The sequence below is a fragment of the Leptinotarsa decemlineata genome, unplaced genomic scaffold (genome assembly GCF_025532065.1).
Source record: "Leptinotarsa decemlineata unplaced genomic scaffold, Ldec_3_MD MMD2_tig00026358_RagTag_RagTag, whole genome shotgun sequence".
Lineage (NCBI taxonomy): Eukaryota > Metazoa > Arthropoda > Insecta > Coleoptera > Chrysomelidae > Leptinotarsa > Leptinotarsa decemlineata.
Window position 1 is genome coordinate 11554898 of NW_027412703.1, and position 24522 is coordinate 11579419.

A 24522-nucleotide genomic window follows, 5' to 3' on the forward strand; every position below is an offset into this window, starting at 1 on the left:
TGTTTCTATCGTATTTGTAATAAATTTGTATCACATCTCTTTTTTCTTCATAGGGTGACTGACCTAATAATGGACACTCTTAAGAAAGTTTAGTGTTTAGGCATTTATGAAAAATACGTAATCTACAGTAAGTGAAGTAATGATTTGCATGTATATGTTATTTTCATACAGAATACGACTGAAGAGATTGAAATACATAAATAATAAAACTGAATTAGTTATCGATTTTTTATTGAAAAATATACATATGTGCCAGTAATGGACCCAGAGGCATGACATGTGGAACCCTAAATGAGCCAGTAATGGACACTGTGCATAAAAAGTAATTTTAAACAAATTTCTTTATTTCAAGGACATCAAAACAACCTCTATTATTTTTCAGTTGTGGTTCTTTAATGGTAAGTATAATATCCTCTTTGAAATAATATAGCACATCTTCTTTTACAGGCCATTTCCAGGAATTAATACCTGCACTTTCCATAGTTCGCACTTCTGCGCCATCATAATCATGTTTAAGGATTACACCTGTAAAATAAAGTGAGTAACTTATATAATAACACTTGGTTACTATTATTACCTAGATAATATTTATCTTCATATTTAATTATAACATACTGCCCATCTGCCAAAATGAGATTTTCTGGTTCACTGAAATCAAGGTCTTCATCTGCATAGGAAACTTCCATGTTTGAATCAGAAGTGTCTTCTTTTTCGTTAACATCATTTTTATGGGAACTTTTTGCTTTTTTCCTCTGCTTAACATTTTTTTCTTATTTATTTCCTTTTCATAAAATTCTCTATATTTTTCACTGGACACAACAGCTGGAAATATTTTTCGTTTTTGTTTAGGGGTTTTTATATCCTCTGATTTTCTAGGGATAACTAGGCATTTCTTAAACAGTGTGGGTACATTGAAGCCTTCATCTTCTTTGTCCTCATAATACAAAATATTTCTTTTTTCAGGGGTCTTCCAGTTAGAACATGTAGATGGACCGGCAACAGGAGAAATATTCGCAATTATGTTGACGTTTTCATTATTTTGAATAAGTTCATTCATACTTGCTGTATGCACTTCTGATTGGTTTTCTGCCTCACTTTTCATTGTCGCCCAGATATTGTACAGTTTGAGACATGATATGTCACCACACCAGTCTTCCTTTTTTTCATATGTCTTCAGAAATTTCTCAAGATCATCATTTTCAATTTTATTTTCTATTATTTTGAGAAATGAATCTGTAGTTTTTTGAATCGTATTGTTAACATTTTGTTTTTCATCAAAATTTACAGAAAATTTTCGGTCAGGTATACATTTTGTATAATCTACATTATTTTTATCGAAAGGAAATAATCCACTTTTTCTGAATCCATTTTTTATTGTTTTTTCCGAAGCATATTTATCAAAAACCAATTTGAGGATCGTGCCAAAAGTATAGCGTGTTAGTTCTCTTGGAAAGTTTTCAAATTTCCAGTTCCTTACTTCTGTCGACCAACCAGATTTCAGGGGTCTGAAAACAGAAACATCAGCTGGTTGCATTATGTGTGTTGTGTTCGGAAAAAGGGATATCAAAATGATACCATTTTCGTCACATAACTGACTAACTTCTTTGGTTAAGTGGGATCGATGACCATCAACAAATAAAATCACAGGTTTTTGAATCTTTTCGACTTTCAGGTAGGGTAAAAAATGATTTGAAATATATTCATAAAATACCTCTGCTGTCATCCAGCCAGAATCAGATCTGCCTAAACCCCAGTTTTCTGGAACTGATTCAGCTATGGCATGAGGAACTCTTTTATAAGGAAAAATTATCATTGGAGGAACACATTTACCATCTGCTGAAAAAGTGGCCATTACAGTTAATTGTTCTTTTTCAAATGTAACTCTAACATAAAAATCTTCCTTGTTCTTTGCAGGACCCAAGACTTTTCCACTCTTAGGGCACAAAGAAAAACCTACCTCATCCCCATTAAAAATTCGGCTGGAATCATTTAGTATACATTCATAGTTTTCTTCTCTCAAGTAGCTAGAAATTTCGTCAAACCAGGATTCAATTCTGTCCTGAGTTACAATAGCACGTGCCTTACTGACTGACTCAGCATATTTTTGTCTAATATTAGGGTGACGCTTGAGAAATCCTTCAAACCAGGAACGTCCAGGTGTTTTATTGAGTAAATATTTTGTTTCTCGTCCTGTTTCTTCGATTATTTTTTTAACTGACAGAATAAGATTTTGCTTGTGAACTGGAAAACCTTTTCTAGCCATTGTTAGTAATCAGTTTTCAATAACTTTTTCTTCTTTTTCAGATAACTCTGTTGCTGGACCCATTTTTCTATGAGGTAAAGTAAGCAAAGCCATTTTCCGTGTAAGTGTCGAGCGGGGAACATTAAACTCCCGGGAGGCAGATTTTTTACTTGTGCCATTTTTTACTGCTTCTATCGCTTTTTTCAGGTTTTCTTCAGTGTAGGAAGAGAAAATTCGTGAAACCTCTTTTTGTTTAGTTTTTGGCATTATCTAAAAATTAATTTCAACTATAACGTGTTTAAAATAATATTCAGCATAAATAAACTCAAAAAAAACATTGTTACCAAGTTTTTCATGAATATTTACGTAAAATATATGGTGACCATCAAAGGTGACCAATACTAAAATATAGTGGATTAGAAATGGTCATCCCTATGATCAAAACTGACTCTCCAAGTTATAATGTGTGGTAAATTTTCGTTATGTGGACACCCGACGATTTTGAAAAAAATTTTGACTGTACTTACGTATTTTGATGCGTAGATATCGAATCCGAAAGAAAAAAAGCGGCGCTCTCCCTTATTTAAAAAGTTACGGCCCTTCAAAGTTCAGAAAAGGGCAACTTTTCAGCCTTCTTTTTCACTAAATAAACTATTTAAAAACAAGCATTTATTCAGTAGGTCACCTTTACACCTTATTCCTCCTTCTTTAACACTTTTCACTTCAATAATCAACATTTTTTTTATAAAAAACTTAATTTAAAAACGAATGCTTCTCCTGGTGACATTATTCTATTTTTAGGTTAGTTACTAGTGACATTTCAGAAAAAAGCGGTTGGTATTTGCCGTCGCCTACTATTTCAAATTCGTAATACACCACCAAAAACCAATTTACGATCTAAAGAATGAAGGTGAAAAACATTTGAATTACTTCAGGAATATGGACTGCATCAGTCGTACCAACCATATCATCAACCTTAAAAACGTAAAATACAGTGATATGTAACCAAAAAGCAGCTCCGTACATTTTTTAACATTTTTATAAGAAAAATGTTGATTATTGAAGTGAAAAGTGTTAAAGAAGGAGGAATAAGGTGTAAAGGTGACCTACTGAATAAATGCTTGTGTTTTTAAATAGTTTATTTAGTGAAAAAGAAGGCTGAAAAGTTGCCCTTTTCTGAACTTTGAAGGGCCGTAACTTTCGGCCCTTTTTCCTTTCGGATTCGTAATCTACGCATCAAAATACGTAAGTACAGTCAAACATTTTTTCAAAATCGTCAGGTGTCCACATAACGAAAATTTACCGAAAGTCAAATTTAGAAACATCAAAGTTGAAGCCTATTATGATAGGAATTAATTTTTATCAATATCTCCAATTTTTCGAAAAAGAATGATAACTTATGATACATCATTGAAAAGGTAAAATCTGGTTCTATTCAAAACAAAAAGAATCCAATGTAACGCCCATATGAAAAAATAAAGTTGACGATGGTGGCCGAATGATGAAACGTCGGATAGCAAATCTGAAAATGCCATTTTCCGAAATTTCTGTTTTTTCTGGATATCTTCGGATATACTCAGAATTTCAAAACTTTCTCAACGGCATATTGTCAGGTAAATGCGCAACTTTGCCCCAATTTAACCATCTTCGTATCTCTCATAGTTTCCGAAATCCCAATGGTGAGGATCGAATTTGAAACACCCTGTATGACCTAATGAATTTGAAAGTCATCATACATTCCTAAACCACATCAACACATTCCGTCCTAAAATTCACGATTGAAGTCGAAAATAACAACTCACTTCCATTTCTGAATGTTTGGTATAGGATAAGTAATTCCTTGTATCCTGTTTCTTGAATATAACTGGAATTTTTTCCCAACACGAAACCGTTATTTTGATACCTCGACACGTATTTCGATCACCAAGTGATCATCTTCAAGAGGAAGATCAAACGAATCATACTTACTAAGCTATCCTTGTTTATACCATAGATACCTGTTTTAGATACCTGCGTCTTGGCTGTCCTTGTTCATCTTTCACTGCCTGAACCACTGTACATGCTGTTTTCGGCGAGTGCATTGGCCTGGGATGTGGGGGTTGAGCAAACCGGCCATCGGATGCCTGCTTCCACGTAGCCCCGCTAAATACGGGAATGACAGAATCACTTGTGGTTCTGTTATTCCCTAACTGAATGGCATCCCAACGATGGCTTAATCCTAAGGTGTGTGTATCCGTGCCAAGAGGATGAATGACACTGACCCTATCAGCTGTCTCTACGGAACCTTCGAGATACCGGGCGCCCTCTCGTCGTAGCATCGCCTTGTCACGGTAATGCGGGGCTCTGCCGTGATTGACCTTCTTTCCCTAGCTATTCGTGGGACCTTTATGGACAGAGTAAACTTAAAAAATTATTTCCGACGCTAAGTCTATAGAGGAGATGGATGTCGGGTTTACGACTCCAACTGATCTTCCTGTAAAATTTAATCTAAGCGAGTCTACAGAGGAGATGGATGTCGAGTTTACGACTCCAACTGACCTCTCTGTAAATTTAGTTCAGGAGCGAGTCTACAGAGGAGATGGATGTCGAGTTTACGACTCCAACGGACCTCTCTGTAAATTTAGTTCAGGAGCGAGTCTACAGAGGAGATGGATGTCGAGTTTACGACTCCAACGGACCTCTTTGTGAATTCAGTTCAGGAGCGAGTCTACAGTGGAGATGGATGTCGAGTTTACGACTCCAACTGACCTCCCTGTAAATTTAGTTCGGGAGCGAGTCTACAGAGGAGATAGATGTCGAGTTTAGGACTCCAATTGACCTCCCTGTAAATTTAGTTCAGGGGCGAGAGCTGCGGCGTACACAGAATCTTTCTCAGATGGGGGAACCCGTTTTTTTCAAATGTAATTGTTATTTCGGAGAATATCAAAAAATGGGAAGGAAAAATGTTATTGTATTTGAAGTATATAATGACGATGTAATAAACATTCGATAAAACGTTTCGAGGCAACATGGCCATCATCAACTTTTTTTTGAATGCGGACCTGTCCTTTTTATTACAGATATTGATAAAGCAATAACTTTACAATTCAAGGGTACTTCACATTTGATATTTTTATAGCCTTTCATTTAAAATAACCACCATCATCAGTGACAACAATCAAATAGAAAAACAATTTATTTTATCATGAACTTTTGGGAAAAATGAAACCAATACGGAAAATCAAAGCTACATGGCAATTTACATTAAATGCTCGAATTGACGACCTCTTTGTTGAATGCATAAGTTGGCGGTCCAGACAAGTTCTGTGACAATTTTCTAGCATGATAGGTGTAATACTAATACATGAATCTTTAATTTTTTGTTTGAGATGGTCTATATCTGTACCTACTTGGCGTTGAAAAAACTTTATCCTTTATGTATCACCAGACAAAAAAAATCTAAAGAAGTAAGACATGGGGCTCGAGCTGACCAGTTAATTGGTCCATTATTTCCAATCCAGTTTCTTGAAAATATTGCATCTCAATGTTCCCTTACTATTGCTGCATTATGGGGAGGAGCCCCGCCCTGTGGAAAATATTGTATTTCATGGCGGATATTCAGTGGCAGTTCATCTAAGTAGAAAATGAAGATACATTTCACTATTCAAATGATCATCGTACAAGGAAGGGCCAAGGATGTTTGTTCCCACAATTCCCAATCAAACATTTATTCCGAACTTTTCTTGGAAATTGGTTTTCCTATGTAAATGTTCATTTGTATTATTCCAGCTATAATGGGTATTTCTATTAAACCAACCATTGTTGGTGAATTTTGATTTGTCCGTCCATATTATTTTTTTACAAATATTTCCTTAACCACTTCGCATGTCGTACTCTCCTTCCGTAATCCCTTTCATTGAGGTGATGAACTTTGCCTATCCTGTATCATTTATATTTGTTCTTTTTCAAAATAGTTCTGATGGATTTTACAGAAATTCCCATTTCGTGGGTAATTTTTCGTAAAGAACAATCTTGATTGGCATAATTTTTGTAACTATTTTGTAAATAAAAAAAAAAGATGTTTTCACTGTGTAAATTTTTATGTGGTAATATTTGCTTACCAATAATATTTATTTGATTCCTCACACTTCCAGTAACCACACATTTTCTTGTTTTCTTTCTGTCAAATGCACCATAGTCCCTCAAATCGAGCTAACATTATGATTTATTTTCAGTTTATTGTAATTGTTCAAAAATATCCTTATAGGACGAAACTGCAGTAACAACATAAGTTACGAATAAAAGTGGTAAAAAACATTTAAAGTTTCATTTCTCATGATGTTTCATTCATTCATGTTTCTTTCGTGTAATTCAATGTTTATATGAAAGTAGCTGTTTCAGGGGGCTTTTTTCAGTTTGTGTCTGAAAGTTACTTCTTTGTTACTTCTTTGTACACATTTATGTGTAACTTGTGTCACTTCTTATGAAATTGATTGCTTCCTTCCTTTCTTGAGAAGATTCCCACATTTTTTTATATCGAGATGGAGAAGTAGAAAAGCCAAAAACTTCCTTTCCAAAAAAATATTTTTCTTTCGTGTAATTATATGAAACAGCGTTTATTTCAATTTGTGTCTGAAAGTTACTTATTTGCATGATCTACACATCTTCATATAGGATTACCTTTTTAAAATTTATTGCTTCCTTCCTTTCTTTGGAAGGTTCACACATTTTTTGTATAAGGATGGAGAAGTAGAAAGCCAAAACCTTCTTTCCCATGAAGCATGTAAGTGGAATTTTACCTCTTTAATATACTATATTGTGTAGCAACCATATTAACGGTATCTGACTTCAATTCCATAATGAATAAAGATGGAAAATCACACGTTAAAAGGTGAGACCTCGTTAAACCCTAGCTCGCATAAGTTTCGACTTTTGAGAGTTGCCTTTCGTAGAGGGGCGACAGCTGGTCATCAGAAAAACAGATTTTAACAGATACAGATTATTTTAATATACTCTTCATTGGAATTTGCACGCATTCAATACAATTTAAAGTATTTGCTATTACCTACATACTTCAAGTGTACCAACAAAAATCATAGCATTCCTTTAAGTAACCCTTTTGATATTGCAAATCTTTGAATGTCCTTCTGCTGTTTTTGTTCTCGTTGAATTTGACAAATCAAACAGTTTGTTGATTCTTTCAATGAACAGTGAAGTGGCTGTTGTCTCCCCAGAAAGTAAATCTGTTTAAAAAAATCTGTTTTTCCGTTAATGAGCTGTCGCCCCCATACGAACGACAAGTCTCAGAAGTTGAGAAACTTGTGCGAGCTAAGGACTAACGAGGTCTTACCTTTTAACGTGTGATTCCTAACACGGTTGCAGAATCATCCCAGCTTCAACCAGATAAATTCTCTCGAGAAAATATCTGGTCGAGGCAGGAATCGAACCCACGGTCTTCCGATCGTGAGTCGGGCGCACTACCACCGCGGCCAATTCCACAAGAAATATATGAATTCATACCACATGAAACAGTAGCACTTAAAGTTTGAGCAGCCAAGTTCACTTTGATTTTTTCGAAGTTTAAAGGATTGACTGGATTGGAATCAGTGAGCTTTGAGGCACCTCTTATTGGAAATTTAATCATCCAGATTGTGAACATGTTCCCATGAATTTTTGATGTTGTTGATTATGAAATGGTGCTTCCTCAAACCGTTTTCTACAACTTTGAGGAGATGTGGGGTATCAAAAAACACAACACAGTTTTTTTATTTAAATAGGAAAAGGGCTTCTCGTATACAATACGTAAACTACCAATACTCAATCTTATTTCATTAAAGTTAATAATATTATCATTGACAAATTCAAATATTTTTTCAGCAGGGCATGTTGAATCATGGAGATTATTATCTCCAAAGTGCGATATCTTATTGATGTCGCATGTTTCCTTTTTGACTGCAAACATCTATTCATAAAAACCGTTGCATTCAGTGATACTATGAACAATTTAATATCATCAGACAAGTCCTCAAAACCTATTATAAAATAAATTTCCCTTGATGGACATCTCGTCCACGCCGAGAACACTACCTATTTGCTTGATGAAAATTATCAACTTTGATTCTCAGTGTCTGTACATACGTTCATTAAATATTGACTCAATGTCAATCTGTAATTGTACAGATATTGATATTTTTCGAAAGTTCATTAGGCAGACTTGGAAATAGTAAACAAAAAATATTCGTGAGTCTAATTCTATACACCACTGGAGATGTGAAATACACTGCCAGGCACCCCTGCTTGTATTTTCAATAGAATGACGTGGTTTTCCCCCATAATTACTTAAATATTCATGAAGTCTGCTTATTGAGGATTTCAGAGAAATTTTAATGAGTTACAGTTTTATAATCGTCTTTGGTTATATCCGCTAGAAATTATCTTTATTTTTTCCAATTTAGCTACACATCTTTCCAACTGTTTTTTCATACAAGCAGTTTCATATTCCAGATTTCGTAGTATTTCCCTCAGTTTTTATTTTCTTCGTGTGTCAGAAGACAAAACGGTTGATGTCTAGGTACTTCTTGAAGGCGAGCAAAATCCGCCAGCACAATCAGTTTTTGCTGTTTGACATTTCTGTTAAAAAAAACTTTCACCGTCGAAAAAACTTTCGCCGTGAAAAAAAAGCTTTTTTCACTGCCAGAATAATTCACAATTTATAGCAATAAGAGAGACCCACAGAATGCAGTTCGGCCAGTTCTCATCGATATAAGGAAAATATTTCCATTTGAGAATTCTGACAACTGTCATTTTTCTAAATTAATTTGTCAATTCAGGAGGTGAAAAAACAATTCAACTCAAGTGGACTAAACTTGAGTAGATGAGCAAAGAGACTTCTGGCTCACCGGGAGTGGGGGTAACCTATCAGCGTCATCGAAATCGACGCAGGATGGAACGAGTATCGTAGCGATTTGAGCGTGGAACTCCGCCCCTCGGCCCCCTTGGTACTCCACCTAACCTATCGGCCCCCTTGGTACTCCACCTAACCTATCAGCTCCCTCGGCCCCCTTCAGTCACGTGATTTTAAATAAAAAAAGTTTACAGTTATGAGATTCGAACCTGGGTCGTCCGCGCCGTAGACATTGTCCTTAGCCTCTACACCATCGTAAGATATTGAAGTTAACTGCGAATGTTGGGTATTTATAGCGTTAGTTTTGTCGGGACCGAAATTGACTCATTCATTATACTTGACAGCATTTTTATTTTTGATTTCCGTAGAATGTAATCGTCATTATCATATTGAAGATAGGAGAATATACTTAGATTTGGGAAATAATTAATATTTCATGTAAAGATGTGTATGTGTGTGTAAGAGCGAGAGGCGCGTGTGACGTAATCGATACAAAGAGAGATGGAGATTGAGGTTTTACCGGTTCCTAGTGCAAGCAGGTGTTGCCAGTTGTACAATAAATCAATGTTTATGGAGTAATGTAGCGTTGCCGGTTTGAAAATTAAGTTATAGAATACACAGAGTCATCTATGAGTCACTAGCTGAACTATCTATTGGTTGAAGAAGGACACTGTTAACACTAGACTCATAAGACTGCATCTGTCAAATGTTAATATATGCCAGCATGTCAGGTTCGGCGTTGCCAGTTGTACAATAAATCATTGTTTATGGGGTAATGTAGCGTTGCCGGTTTTGGAATTAATCGTGAACTACTCGACGAAAATTGGAAGCGCGAAAGTGATATATTAATAATAATGAATCAGATTTAAGAAAAAACATTACAGATTAATGAGGCTGTATCGTTTCAAAGTGTGATCTCTCAATGTTACAAGGTATTTCAAAATACATCATTGAGAACAAACATGACGTCGAAGTTTACAGGGTGCGTCAAAATATATTCAAGAAAAAACATGTCGGTTCAACAGAAGTCTAGCATTCCAACATGCCAAAAGGGCACTACGTCTCGTATCTTTGTTAACCAAGTTAGCATCATCAGAAGAAAGAGGAGATCCAAAAGTGTTGAGAGGTTAAGCGTTGTGGACTCAACGTGAGGGCATTGGGGGAAAGAGGTATTCGACAATGACATTTCAAAATACGTGGTTTTCCGTGCGTTTTCGATCGTTTTTCGTGCGTTTACGATCGTTTTTCGTGCGTTTTAGACCGTTTTACGTGCGTTTACGGTCGTTTTTCGTGCGCTTTCGATCGTTTTTCGTGCGCTTTCGAACGTTTTGCATACGTTTTCTAGTTTTTGTTGAGGGTATCATAAGGCGGTGAGGTTAGATAAAAAAGAAGAAATGATTTGGAAATTTATTATACATTTTTATTTTGGTAATATATCACAAAGCCATTTGTATAAAATATCTACGTTTCGGAGACTGCAATTGTAGTTGGTTCGCTTGCGAATGTGATGCATACAGGGTGAGGCACCTTCGTTGTTGTCGAATGTGGGAACCATCCATATTGTATTGTCATAGCCCTCCAAATTCACAACGCGTGTCGGTATATTCAACTCGTGAAATTTTTCAGTTAGAAAGTCATATTTTTGATGTCCTCGCACATAAATGACATCGACACCTTGTAGATTCTCCATGAGGATGGCATCCAATTGATTATATTCCACAAAGCCAGAGGAATACCTCAATCCGTGAATGTTTCGCTCCAAGTAACAGGCGGTACGACGATCTTCTTTACTCAAACATGAAAATGGTGTGTTTGGCAGCAGTAAAAAGTTACTACACTGAATTCCAATCCTAATGGCTATTTCTTTAGGATGGAATTTTTGCTCGACGGTGAAGCCTTGAATATCTACAACAGCTACTCTCATGTTGACTCTTCGATTGATACTGAAGCAAAATCACATGTTCAGTTCCATTTTTTAATAATTTCGCTGAGTGGGAGGTGTTCTATGACAGTGTCGTGCACAATTATGCAATAGGCTCTAGTATTTTGAGGAAATCCCTCGGATGCTTCGATTTCAAGTTTTACATCAACACTGGAACTTTTGATGCTCTCATCCCTTCTGGAACAATCGATGACAAAGAGAGCTTTGTCCGTGAAGACGGTGGAAGTGAGAAGAGGATTATGTTGATTGGTTATTTTGTAGCTGAGACCAAATTGTGAGTAGTTGAAATAAGCTTGCGAAAAATTCCCCTTTGCAAAATTCAAATGCATATTTTCCTTGGGGTAATTCTCACCGTTAAGAGTGAGCGTTATATTGGTAATATTCAAATGATTGAATATTGTTGGATTATTGTTGACTTTAGTGTAGCCGCCTATCTTTGTCAGACATATTCAAAAATCCCCAAACAATTGATACGAGACAATAGCAATATGATTGTACTTTTCAAACAGGATGAAATGAATTTGAAACATGTATTCGATGAACACGTCTCTCCCGACATGTCTTTCGATGAATTCAAGAGAATGTGTGCTGAATGTTGGCAACATCGATATGGAACCGTTGTAATAATGAAAGATTTCGATAAGAATGGTGGACGTTATCGTCAAGGATACGACAAATATATAAGTATACACAGTGCGTGATGTAGTATCATTCACCATCATGAAACCGTTGAGCAAAGAAGTTGATGTTATTCGAAAGAATAAAATCAACGAAATTGCACGCATCATTCGAAAAAAATATTTGGCTCTGAAATTGGGCAAATCCGAAGAAGATGAGTCATTGCAAAGATTTTTCAAACCTCTGTCTATTCCATTGAGGAAAATAGCTAATAAAACAGCAACACAGTCAGCTAGTACCCCATTGAAAACTGAGGCAAAAACCGAAGTCAAACAAGAGACAGTGGAAGAGCCTGAAACGACTCCATTCCAATCCCTCGTACATGTTGCAGGTACAGATGAGGATGACGATGATGATGAAAACGTCTTTAGTGGGTATGCAGAAGACGAACAAGACGACAACGTTGCGTCAGGCATAAATGAACAAGTTTTAGAAGAATATATCGATCAATATCCGATAATGTCTCAACCGTACATTAAAAAACATTGGGGAAATGACAAGGAAATCGACAAAGTATACGGTCCCATATATGATGGGGTATCTTCAAAATGGTTCCTAGGCCAAAAGGAAATCGATTTTGACAAGCGTAGCGGATACATAAAATTAACTGGGTATCACTGGAAAGGAACACCCGGTATATATGAACTGTTATTTCTCGACATGCCTGAAAATTATAACACTGAGGATTTGAATGTATACAAAAAGATTTTGAATTTATCGAGCGCTCACAAGAATTCGGCTGGGCATCTAAAAGGCACACAGAGATACAAGTACACCAACATAATCAAACCGTTGTTTCCTACAGCAGGAAATCGTCGTAAAACTGGTACTGGGTTTTTTCAACCTAAAACACCTCTTACTACTACTACTGCGATGACATCATGTCTACCCAAAACGTCACCTCTTGTAATGACATTCAATACGAAACCCATTGAATACATTTATTGGGACGATCCCAACGAGCTATGCGAACGTCTCAAATTATTGCTAGCCTCTCGAGATGCAGGAAATACTTCGCACAACAATGAAATCATTGCCATTTTGAATGAACTCAAAGAGGCAAAAATAATTCTATAAGATACACTACGTTCCCCAATACATTATCATTTTCAAAATGGTTATCGATAAGTTTGGACGTAGCGACAGCAACAGAAAGCGAAAATTGCCAACGCCCTCTGGAGGATGTTTGTTGCATTATACCTCAGATGGTAATATTCATTGTGGTGATGTGAAATTGTGTCATGTGAAGAGCCCCACCACTGATTACGATGTTGCTAATAAAAAGTATGTGGATGGAACCGATAATGAACTTGCTTCATTTATATATCAACTAGCTAAGAAACACGAAAAACAAATGATCCAAGTAAATGAAAAACTAACCAAATTTCAAGGTGACATCTCCAAACAAATTACCGAAATAAATTCTACTATCAAGGAAATCAAAAAGACACAAAATAAAGTTCAAGCAAAACCATAATAAAAGAGCGGGGTTCACACATCTTCTCCATCAGTCGTCATGACTTCCAAAGACAAGATTCAACTTGTCAACGAACTACATAAACCAATTAGAAAAACTTATCCTCGACGCCGTACAGTTATCAAAGGAATAGATGACTTATGGCAGATGGACTTGGCTGAGATGAGATCGTTCGCTCACCAAAATCGAAATTTCAAACTGATTCTAGTCGTCATAGATTGTTTTTCGAAATTTGTGTGGACTCGACCACTGAAATCAAAAACGGGAGAGGAAATTACGAAAACGTTTGCAGATATCTTGACACATACGAAACGTTGTCCAAAAAATTTACAAACCGATCAAGGTAAAGAATTTTACAACAATAAGTTTCAAACTTTGATGAAAAAACATGGAATAAATCACTACAATACGTACAGTATCACGAAGGCTTCTATGGCTGAACGTATCATTAGAACGTTAAAAGAAAGACTTTTCAAATATTTTAGTCTGAATGGCACCTACAAATGGTTGAATGTCTTGCCTGAAATCACAAAATCCTACAATAATACGCGACACTCGAAGACGGGCATACAACCTTCGAAAATTACCAAAACTAACGAAAAACAAATTCTCAAATCAACATACACCCATGTGAAAATAGCTGGACCGAGAAAATTCAAAGTCGGTGATGTTGTACGAATCAGTAAGGCGAAACACGTTTTTGAAAAAGGCTATACGCCCAATTGGACTACGGAATTATTCAAAATTGTCAAAGTCAATATTACCAACCCGCCACCTTCATGCTAGAAGATATGCAGGGTGCACCTATTAGGGGTGCTTTTTATGGAGAAGAATTACAAAAAACTGCAAATCCTGATATATATCTCGTTGAAAAAGTCTTGAGGAAGAAAGATAAAAAAATGTACGTAAAATGGCTGGGTTTGGATAACAAACACAACAGTTGGATCGAAAATGTCGATTTTGTATAGAATCTTATGGAAAACAAGCACACTGACAATGTATTGGGAGGGCCTTTTGTAAAGAAATATTTGTGTGTTTAACAAACGCACAATATCTGAAACGGACCACGTGATCTGAAGCTATAAGAGCGCATGCAAACACAGATGGACATTCAGTTTGAAAATGTCTCTCGATAGTGGTTACGGTAGTGAAGTTGAAGTAATGTTCGACAGTGATGGTGAAGATTATAATGGAACTCTAAGTGCAATAGACAGAGCGTTGGAGCAATACGAAATGGCTTCTCGAAACGAACATCAATTGCTGTTGATGGCATTCCCCATGTCATCTTATGAAATTCGATGTGGCCTAAGTCCATGCAGAGACTTCAGCCCATGCATAATTTTGAAGCAGCAGTTCTCCATTCGTTCCATCAATTTAACAAGTTATGAATGGGCGACCCTCATTGACATCCTGCAACAAATAAAGGAAAATTTCTTCGAATCACAAATCGATGGATATCTAGACGAATATGATCCAATTACAACACGTTGCGGGGATTACATTTACGTCACACAGTACATCGAAAGTAATACCAAACAAGTTTCCATTTCCAAGGACACCACGAACATGGAGCTGTTTCAACGAGATGTAAACGATATCCTGAATACTCACCTTGGTGTGCTCTCTGACCGTATCGCTATGCTGGATGCTTTGAACTTTTGTGATTATTATCGAGGTGTTTTCAATATCATAAAATCATGGTTACGTGAGAGTAGAACTAATTTAACTTTGGAAGACATCATAGAAGGTTTTTATCAAGCCTCAGCTCTAGATAGTCTGTATGCTAATGCTTTACGTGAATATTTATTTTATTATAAACAAAAAATAGTGTATGATTTATGTAATAAATGAGAAAACGTTGTAACATTTGTTTCATTTAATGTATAAGGTGAAAACAACAGCTTTAAAAAGTTATTTGATGGAAAAAAACGCCAAAATTTCAATATATATTTTATTCAAATTTTATCAACGTGTGTGTGTGCAACAATAAATAAGTATACAAAATTTCAATATATTTCATTCAAATTATATCAACGTGTACATGTACAATAATAAATAGTATGCAAAAACTGAAATACTCAAACATATTTCTGTTTGCAGTCAATTCTTGAAAAGTTGGTGGTCTCCTACCGCTGTTGAAAATTCTCAGAGTAACACACACCTATCAGTCATATTCAAACAAGGACAAAATATATCAATCAATCACATCAATAGAAATAAAATCCAAATGATAACCTCATTTCAAGCTATAGTGCCCCCAAGGTAAAGTGTCGGATGATTTGGGGATTAATTTTCGTTTATCGTCGTGTGGACTCAAGCCTATTTTCACCTGCTTGATACTGAAAACGTTGTGAGCGTATGATCGAATAGTGAACTGCTCACATATTTTTTCTTTAAAATTTCTGAGACAATCGATATAATCTTTGAAATCAATTTTATTTCTGACTACATTATATCGAATTCCCTTTGATTTTTTGATAACTTTTCCACCCTGCACTTTGTAGGTGTACATTTTGGAACGTAACCCTGCAAAGTGTGTGATGATTTTACCATTTGCTTCATCTTTCATTAACCCAGGAATTTTTTTATTCACAAGTGGAATTTGAAATTTATTATCGGGCGAATAATCGGAAGTATCAAATTTTGATAGGTTATTTTTGATGAGTTCTGAATAGACATCTTCACACGTTATTTCGTAGATGAAGCTATCTGTATCTGTATACATTAACTTGCAATTTTCTATACCTAGAGTGGGCACCATGAAATCGTAATGGAAATCAAACATGCATGTTTTTGAAATATCTAAAATTGCCATTCCGATGTACAGAGGTTTATTGAAAACAAGTTCAGTCTTTTTCAATTCAATAGCCACCAAGTCTGTATCGAAAACGGTTCGACTCTGAAATCGAGGGCTCGCAATTAAATTTTTGGCGCCATAACGACCGTTCCAGGAATTCGCAAGTTTGACCACCCTGTGTAATCGAATGTTTTCCATCGTTTTCCCAAAAATAGCATTTACCATTAGTTTATATAGATTTTTGCCAAAAGAACTGGTGGCTGCAGCCCTTAGACGAGTATTCAACTCGATGTAGGGACGCAGCCATGCAGATTGTTTGAATTTCACAACCCGATGAATTTTAGTTAGAATCAAACTATTTTTCAATGCTTGTTTCAAGTTGCGATAATGCAAAATATATTTGTCTTTATGATACAGGGTACCCATTAATTTTTTTTGTTTGGAATTTGGTGGTGCTTGATGCTCTGGACAAAACGTAAAATCTTTATGTGAATCATGTAATCTCTCAGGGTATTCCAAATCAACTTCCAATATGTAGCCTTCTGAAGCATTGTCAGGAATTTCAGTTATATCTTTGTCAAAATTTTCCACCCACTGAAAACCGTCGTAAGGTAAAAATTCTGACATTGCCCACCCATATAAATTATTGACGTCTAAATATAAAAGATATTTTGAAGGTTTTTCGGGATTGTATGCTTCCATATATTTATTATTTGCTTCAGAATATCTATTTGAACAAACCGATATTCCGCCCCTTATCCCCTTTTCTACAAACATAATCATGTCAATGTCTTTTAAAATTTGTAATTTACACTTCGTATACTTCAACATGGCATCCCACGTGTACCCAGGCATAGTATAATACCATGCGGGGTCCAACCCATAAGTTGCCATGCTTTTTTGACGAAAATTTTCAAAAACGTCTGCCAGTAATAAAATATCTGTTTTCAAATATAGGTCCGCATACGATCCCAAATTTGTAATTTCGAATGATTCCCAAACATTTTGTGCGTGAACATATTTCTCTTCTGTTATGTGTTCATCATTTAATTTATTATAGAATTCTTCTCGTGATGGTAACTCGGTGATGTTCAATTTTTCCATGCTATCTATATAATCATACGGAAATACTCCCTTCCTTGTGAGAAGAGCGAATTTCTCCTCATCTAAATGACTAAATTCTTTTTTTTAAATTTCCAAATCATTTTGATCCAATGTGGATACTAATTCATCCAACGATGTTCCCATGAATCGAAAAGAATCTATAAATCGAAATTTAATTTTAGTTTCAGCATCCTTCTGTGTAAAGGAAATGTATTTTTCTTTATTTGAGGGAAGTATGCTCACACAGCCTTTTTTTGCGATATCTCTGATAATGAAGTGACTGTCGTATCCTGAAAGATTATGAAAAGTAATGGGTACCACGAATAATTTTCGAAAGTTGACATTACAGGGGGCTTGGTGGGCAAAACCGCGGAACGCCCCCGTATAATGATTGTGATCGTACACAATAACATCTTTGGGGGCGAACGGTTTTTCGCAAATATGACAAGTCGTTGCAGCACCGATATCATTTAAAGGCACTGTCATCGGCTCAATATTCTTAATTTTAGATTCAACAAATTTTGCAATATCAGACAACTCATCGGCAAACCATTTCATACAGTCTTCACCTCGATAGCTTTTGAAATGAGAGAGACTGTCGTCATAGGAACACTTGAAGTAGTAGCCTGCACTGAAAGGTATATGTTTTTGGTATTTTGTAGTTTTGTTAGATATGCTTTCGTTACATTTTTCCAACAGTGACTCGAAATCAGCAAAAATTATAAATGGGCATTTTTGTTTATAAACATAATTTCGAAATTCTACATAATCGTATGTAGGAAAGGAAATTTTACAATCATTCACTTTTTCGCACAAAACAGTATGATCATTTAATTTTTGCTGACTTGAAAAATAATTCAGGCATCTATCACAAAAAAACTTTTGACCTCTATGATTACTCATTTGTTTTGAAAATAGTCTAGACATGTCTTTGATCCAACAATAATGGAATTTAATTTCAGTCTCGTCATCATCATTAATGGGTGGAGCCTCATAATCGTTCAATTTTGGAAAATATTTGTCTTGAATTAATAACAAATTAACATGTCTGTCTCGTTTTGTTGTCGTGAGTCTGGCAGGTACTACTACAAAGAATGATTTTTCCTTTGCTTGATTCAATTCCAAAGAGTAAACGTTTACAGAAATATTATTAAGTTTTTCAAATTTGGAAATTTGATGTAAATCCATTGGAGTATTTAGCCCTGTAGTATTCAAAACTGAAGAATAGTGTGGATATTTTGACACTCTATTAGAATTTTTTGCTACAGGATACAAGGCGCTAATAATACTCCAGAAGAAGCACATTTCGTCATCGTTTTGTACATTAATGCATGCCTTCTTCCTTGCGATTTCTTGTGGCAATGGAATGAAAGAAGAACCGTTACCAATCACATATTTATTAATTGCTACTTCCAACAAAAGAATTTTACTCAAAGCCCACCCCGACAATTGTTCTTCAAATTCGCCTAATTTATTCAATATAACATCCACAGCGTTTTCATTGTACCAAGCAGCCAAGTCCGTACCTGAATCGATAACTTTATTTGGTGTACTGAAATATTTACGATCAACAATTTCCCCATCATTCGACTTTTTAATAAAATCCCCTGAAAATGTAAAATTAACTTTGAGACATGACATTTGTTTCAAAATTTTGGAAATCTCACGTTTGAATAATGAAAAAGCATCGCCTAGAAACTTTTTAGGATCTTTATGAGTTAAATTGATGATTACCCCGTTGTTACTCTACGATTGAAAACATTGTTAACAGTTTGCCACTTTACCCTGGAGCTTCGTCGCTTCAAACCCGAGCCTGTATGTTTATTATTCATCATTTTGACAATCACTTTGAAGCGTTTCAATTCCCCAATTTTTGTAATTATTTTCTTTTTTTCCCCAACCGAAAATTTAATTTTTTTCATAGCTAAAATGCATTTCCTTATATGTTTATTAATAAATTGTATAGCTTGTTTGGCAATATACTCTGAATAATTTTCTCTAATAACTGAAAGGTAATTATCAATTACCGACTTAGTTTTTGGAAAATCAATCATTTGGATTCTATTTATTGACATGACTCACCGATATTTTGTTCACAAATGAAATTCTAGGTGTTATGAGTCGGTTTTGGAAGCTGCAGAGAATTGAATTTCGTTCTGTGGACACTGTTGAGATGGTTCTGGAAGCTGCTGTGATTTGAAACTCGATGTGGAAAAGGTTGCTAAGACGATTTTGGATGTGGTTGTTGAGATGACTCTGAAGTTATACTGCACACGTTGATGCAGTGTTCTGAAATAAATGCAATCTTCAATATAAACATACACCAAAGAAAAATTAAATTCAAGAGTGGGGGTAATATCTTTCATGAAGTGATTGTGAAAAATGAGCGAGCTACAGTTATAATTGAAAAAATCAACTGTCATTCAAAACAACGAATTTAAAACACATATTCTGCAAGTACTAAACACATAAAAAATATTGAAAACACTTCTTTATGCGGATCATATCTATGAATGAAAAAAAAATTGAGTCGAATAAAAAATATAGTATACAACCACAAACTCTATACATATATTGAACAGAGAAAAAAAACAGTACTTACCTTAATTTCGTACAATTTCAAATGAAACAACACGACAGCGTATTTTCTAAATGCTTCTCACGATGTTGTCTGTCAATTTCTTCTGCGGCGTCACTACAGGTGAATCTGCTATTTTGTTATTTGGTTTCCTCTCCAGGACTGAAATTGAATTTCAGGAAATCCACCTGCGAGAAACTAAAAATAAAAAAACAATGTTTCAAATTAAACGAACACTCTCTCAATAAACGACAACATGAATGAAAGTTATTCGTAACTTACTATGCGTTTTATTCAACTAGAAAGCTGCTCACAAAATGAGCTTCTGTTTACTACATTATAAATGTGTATATAGACAAGATATGGCATTGTCAAAGGCAACTAGATAAAATACGAGAAAAACTCTTATTCAGCTTGGAGGATTCTCGAGTAAAATTCATAATCACGTTTCCCGGTTATGAGGCTGCCATCTAACATCAAAACAAATTGTGCGGTACAATAATTACTGTAAGAGATAGTATTCGAGAAAAATGAATGTCAGCAATTACCGGTTCTTATCTTTTATTCATTATTAAAGATTGAGAAATATCAGTAATTGTTATTCCTTATCTTCTGATGTATGTAGGATGAAAATAGTTGCCCAGGGTTGGCTTAAGGAATACGTAAATACCTCTGAACCGTTTTGTATTACAAAATAATTGAAAAAAAAGTTATTCCTCAAAAACTATGTACAGAAAAACACTCAAGTATATTTTGGAAAATTAATCATAATTCAACAACAACTCTCAGGACCTTTGAATTAAATTAAATTTGAATAAATTCTTTTGTGAAAAAGTCAAAAACGTATAAAACATCTTGCAATAAAAATTCATAAAGTGAACATGAAAAACACTTACGTTCAGATAAAATCGTTGCACTTGTCACTAGTATCACTGATACAACTAACTCATCATTTTGCCTCGCAGGAGGTATTTATAGGAAAATAAGTGATGACATATTTCAAAACCAAACAAAGAGCCTTTGTTCCGTCGCTTTGAGAACTGCATATCTCTGGGTGCTGATTCGGTATTGACAGTGATCAATGTCACCTTGGCTAAGAATAGGAAAATAGGTGATGACATATTGTGCAATCAAACAAAGAGCCTTTGTTTCGTCACTTTGAGCCACGTGTCTGGCTTTATCGATAAGTGATAGCGATAATGCTGCATACCTATATTATATATTTTTACCAACTTGAAATAAAACAAAAAATTTACTGTTTCAATCAAAATATTCATTTTTTTATTAAAATTCATAATTGTTGTACAAGTCTAATTAGAATACATACTGACATCGTAGATTCTATGATATCTCTATAAACGTCAAATTACATTTGTGACTTCTTTTCCTCTTGCCTCGTTGTGTGTTCTGCAACAAATTCAACAGTTTTTTTTTAATGATGAAGATCTTGAAATATATTTTTCAATTCACATTTGAATGGTGTATTCTTTGGAATTGCGCCTGCGCAAATATCCTCATTGACTGATCGAACGAATCGAACGATTCGATTTCCATTGTTTACACTAGCCTTCACGCATATTTCCTTGGAATTTCACCCACATTCGTTTACATATTGAACAGAAATTATTGTAGTCGGAAGTACAAAATTTGTTTTTCAGCATCGTTGACGACATATTCTTCACTCTGAGGCTGGAACACTTTGTCTTGAATGTATAAATTATTCAACTGCTTGAGAACCATTTTCTTTTCCTCATATAATTGAATATCTTTACTTATTTGTTGGACACGTCTCTCAAATTCCTCTACTTTACGTCTGTATTCTCTGAATGCCATTTTATTACTAATTTTTGTTTACCAATGACGTACGGAAGATCGTTTTTCTTCGAAACTTATGCAAAATAACGTATTTTGAAATGTCATTGTCGAATACCTCTTTCCACCAATGCCTTCACGTTGAGTCCACAACGTGAGGGCAATGGGAGAGCGAAGTATTCGACACTTTTGGATCTCCTCTTTCTCCTGATGATGCTAACTTGGTTAACAAAGATACGAGACGTAGTGCCCTTTTGGCATGTTGGAATGCTAGACTTCTATTGAACCGACATGTTTTTTCTTGAATATATTTTGACGCACCCTGTAAACTTCGACGTCATGTTTGTTCTCAATGATGTATTTTGAAATACCTTGTAACATTGAGAGATCACACTTTGAAACGATACAGCCTCATTAATCTGTAATGTTTTTTCTTAAATCTGATTCATTATTATTAATATATCACTTTCGCGCTTCCAATTTTCGTCGAGTAGTTCACGATTAATTCCAAAACCGGCAACGCTACATTACCCCATAAACAATGATTTATTGTACAACTGGCAACGCCGAACCTGACATGCTGGCATGTATTAACATTTGACAGATGCAGTCTTATGAGTCTAGTGTTAACAGTGTCCTTCTTCAACCAATAGATAGTTCAGCTAGTGACTCATAGATGACTCTGTGTATTCTATAACTTAATTTTCAAACCGGCAACGCTACATTACTCCATAAACATTGATTTATTGTACAACTGGCAACACCTGCTTGCACTAGGAACCGGTAAAACCTCAATCTCCATCTCTTTTTGTATCGATTACGTCACACGCGCCTCTCGCTCTTACACACACATACACATCTTTACATGAAATATTAATTATTTCCCAAATCTAAGTATATTTTCCTATCTTCAATATGATAATGACGATTACATTCTACGGAAATCAAAAATAAAAATGCTGTCAAGTATAATGAATGAGTCAATTTCGGTCCCGACAAAACTAACGCTATAAATACCCAACATTCGCAGTTAACTTCAATATCTTACGATGGTGTAGAGGCTAAGGACAATGTCTACGGCGCGGACGACCCAGGTTCGAATCTCATAACTGTAAACTTTTTTTATTTAAAATCACGTGACTGAAGGGGGCCGAGGGAGCTGATAGGTTAGGTGGAGTACCAAGGGGGCCGATAGGTTAGGTGGAGTACCAAGGGGGCCGAGGGGCGGAGTTCCACGCTCAAATCGCTACGATACTCGTTCCATCCTGCGTCGATTTCGATGACGCTGATAGGTTACCCCCACTCCCGGTGAGCCAGAAGTCTCTTTGCTCATCTACTAACTTGATGAACCAGTTCAACCAAAAGCTAAGTATTCTTCAAATATATCTTTAATATATCAAACCAAGGCGCAATAATGACCAGATTCAACGCCAATGCAGTCATTTGTTCACTGTGGTTCTGGCGTTGAATCTGGTCATTATTACGCCGTGGTCAAAGAAGAAACGGACTGGTTCAAGTTTGACGATAGTCGTGTCACGAAGTGTTTTAGCGATGTTTTGGATTTATTGAAGCCTCTGGAGAAAATCTATATTTTGTTTTATGGAAGAGAGGACATTGGCAGATCAAGGACTTCAGATGATGTGGTGCTGCAGGTTTTTCCCGGTTTTCCTGCAGCTGAAAAAGCAAATGAGCCACTGCAATCTTTGAAGTCGCCCCGGAGCGCCAATTAATTTTATTGTTGATTTATAATTTCATGATTTGTATTTTGGAAGCTAAAAACATAGGTAATTATCAATGAAAATATATTGTTCATAGGTATGAACCGATTACGAAATCCCTATAATCGTATTTTTATTAACGGACATATAAATGAACTTTGCCATAGGAATTTATTCCTTCTCAAATTTCGATTTCAAATATGAAAATCAATTAATTATAATGGAGGGCGGTATATATGCAATATATTGAATAGTCTTAGAATTAAAGAATAAATATTTACCTGAAATGATGACAATGTTTTGTAAAATGTTTGCTTTGTGAAACTTGCAACCAACTTTGTGAATTTTTGATGGACTGAATCAATAGTTGTATCTAAAAAAAGAAGAAAAATGTATTGCCAGAACAGAAAAAAAACATTTCATTTTTGACTGTTAGAAAATAATAGTGATAATCAAGTCAGTAGTACTGACTTTTTGAATGACACATGTGAAAATCCATGATAAATGGGATCTCCAGACGATGAACCTTCAAGAGATGGAATCATACGTAAAAAGATAAGACGTCGTTAGCCCTTAGCTCGCACAAGTTTAGACTTTTGAGAGTTGTCGTTCTCAGGGGGGCAAGGGCTGGTTAACGGAAAAACAGATTTAAATAAGGATGGTATGGGGTCGTAACATTTTCCGATGACCTATGTCAGTTATTAACTATTTTTCGAAGTGGATTCTACGGATAATATGAGTATTAAACGAGGTTTCAGCTGATTCCAAAAGATCTTCACGGCCTGCACTAATAATCCATATTCTCGCGCTGAAAAAACAGGAAGTTAATTCAAGAAGAATTATTGACTTAGGTGTTTCTCAAGATTGAAGGTATTCCGGAGTTCCCATCTAGGTCTAGAAGTTAGTTGAACCCTATCACATTCAAGTAATAAAGATACCTCTCAAGTTCAAGCGATTATCCCATTCCTCATTGATGTCTTCTCGGAAATGATTCTATCCTTTGGCCGGTTTCATCATTTGCATGAGTCGCTTATTTATGGTTATAGTTGTTGGTTCACAGATGGATCAAAAACACTTTACGGTTCTGGTGCAAGTGTTTTCAGTCGCAGACCCAGGACAGAGATACCAACCTGCCTAGGAACCTATGCGACCGTATTTCAAACGGAAATTTATGCTATTGAATTGTGTGCGGAGAGATTGGAAGAATCCAACCTCATACAAAAGTCAATAAAAATATCTCGGGACAGTTAAGCGGCGTTGGAAGCTTTGGTTCCTACCAAGCAAATTGGTA

The 24522-nt window shown here is 35.5% G+C and overlaps 1 protein-coding gene and 1 long non-coding RNA gene across 4 annotated transcripts; both read right to left on the reverse strand.

Moving 5' to 3' along the window:
* Positions 1–214: 214 nt before the first annotated feature.
* On the reverse strand, positions 215–2310 carry LOC111515537 (uncharacterized). The gene is made up of 3 exons (XM_074184823.1): positions 1712–2310; positions 578–1505; positions 215–525 (listed from the first exon to the last, which is right to left on the reverse strand). The coding sequence occupies exons 1-2, from the start codon at positions 2261–2263 to the stop codon at positions 1458–1460; spliced, it is 600 nt and encodes a 199-aa protein (XP_074040924.1). The 5' UTR covers positions 2264–2310; the 3' UTR covers positions 215–525; positions 578–1457.
* A 12903-nt stretch (positions 2311–15213) lies between these two features.
* Positions 15214–22000, reverse strand: LOC141486549 (uncharacterized). Of its 3 annotated transcripts, none has more exons than XR_012467914.1 (3): positions 20598–22000; positions 19726–19889; positions 15214–19412 (listed from the first exon to the last, which is right to left on the reverse strand). It is a non-coding gene; the product is annotated as an uncharacterized lncRNA (long non-coding RNA). The 3 variants fall into 3 exon arrangements; XR_012467913.1 differs by lacking the exon at positions 20598–22000 and adding an exon at positions 19984–20418; XR_012467912.1 differs by lacking the exon at positions 20598–22000 and having other exon boundaries at positions 19726–20441.
* Positions 22001–24522: the final 2522 nt, after the last annotated feature.

Coding starts and splice junctions, on each gene's coding strand:
- LOC111515537 (XM_074184823.1), bottom strand. CDS start 2,263: ATGGCTAGAAAAGGTTTTCCAGTTCACAAGCAAAATCTTATTCTGTCA. Junction 1,506..1,711: donor CTGGCTGGATGACAGCAGAG/GTATTTTATGAA, acceptor TTCTGTTTTCAG/ACCCCTGAAATCTGGTTGGT.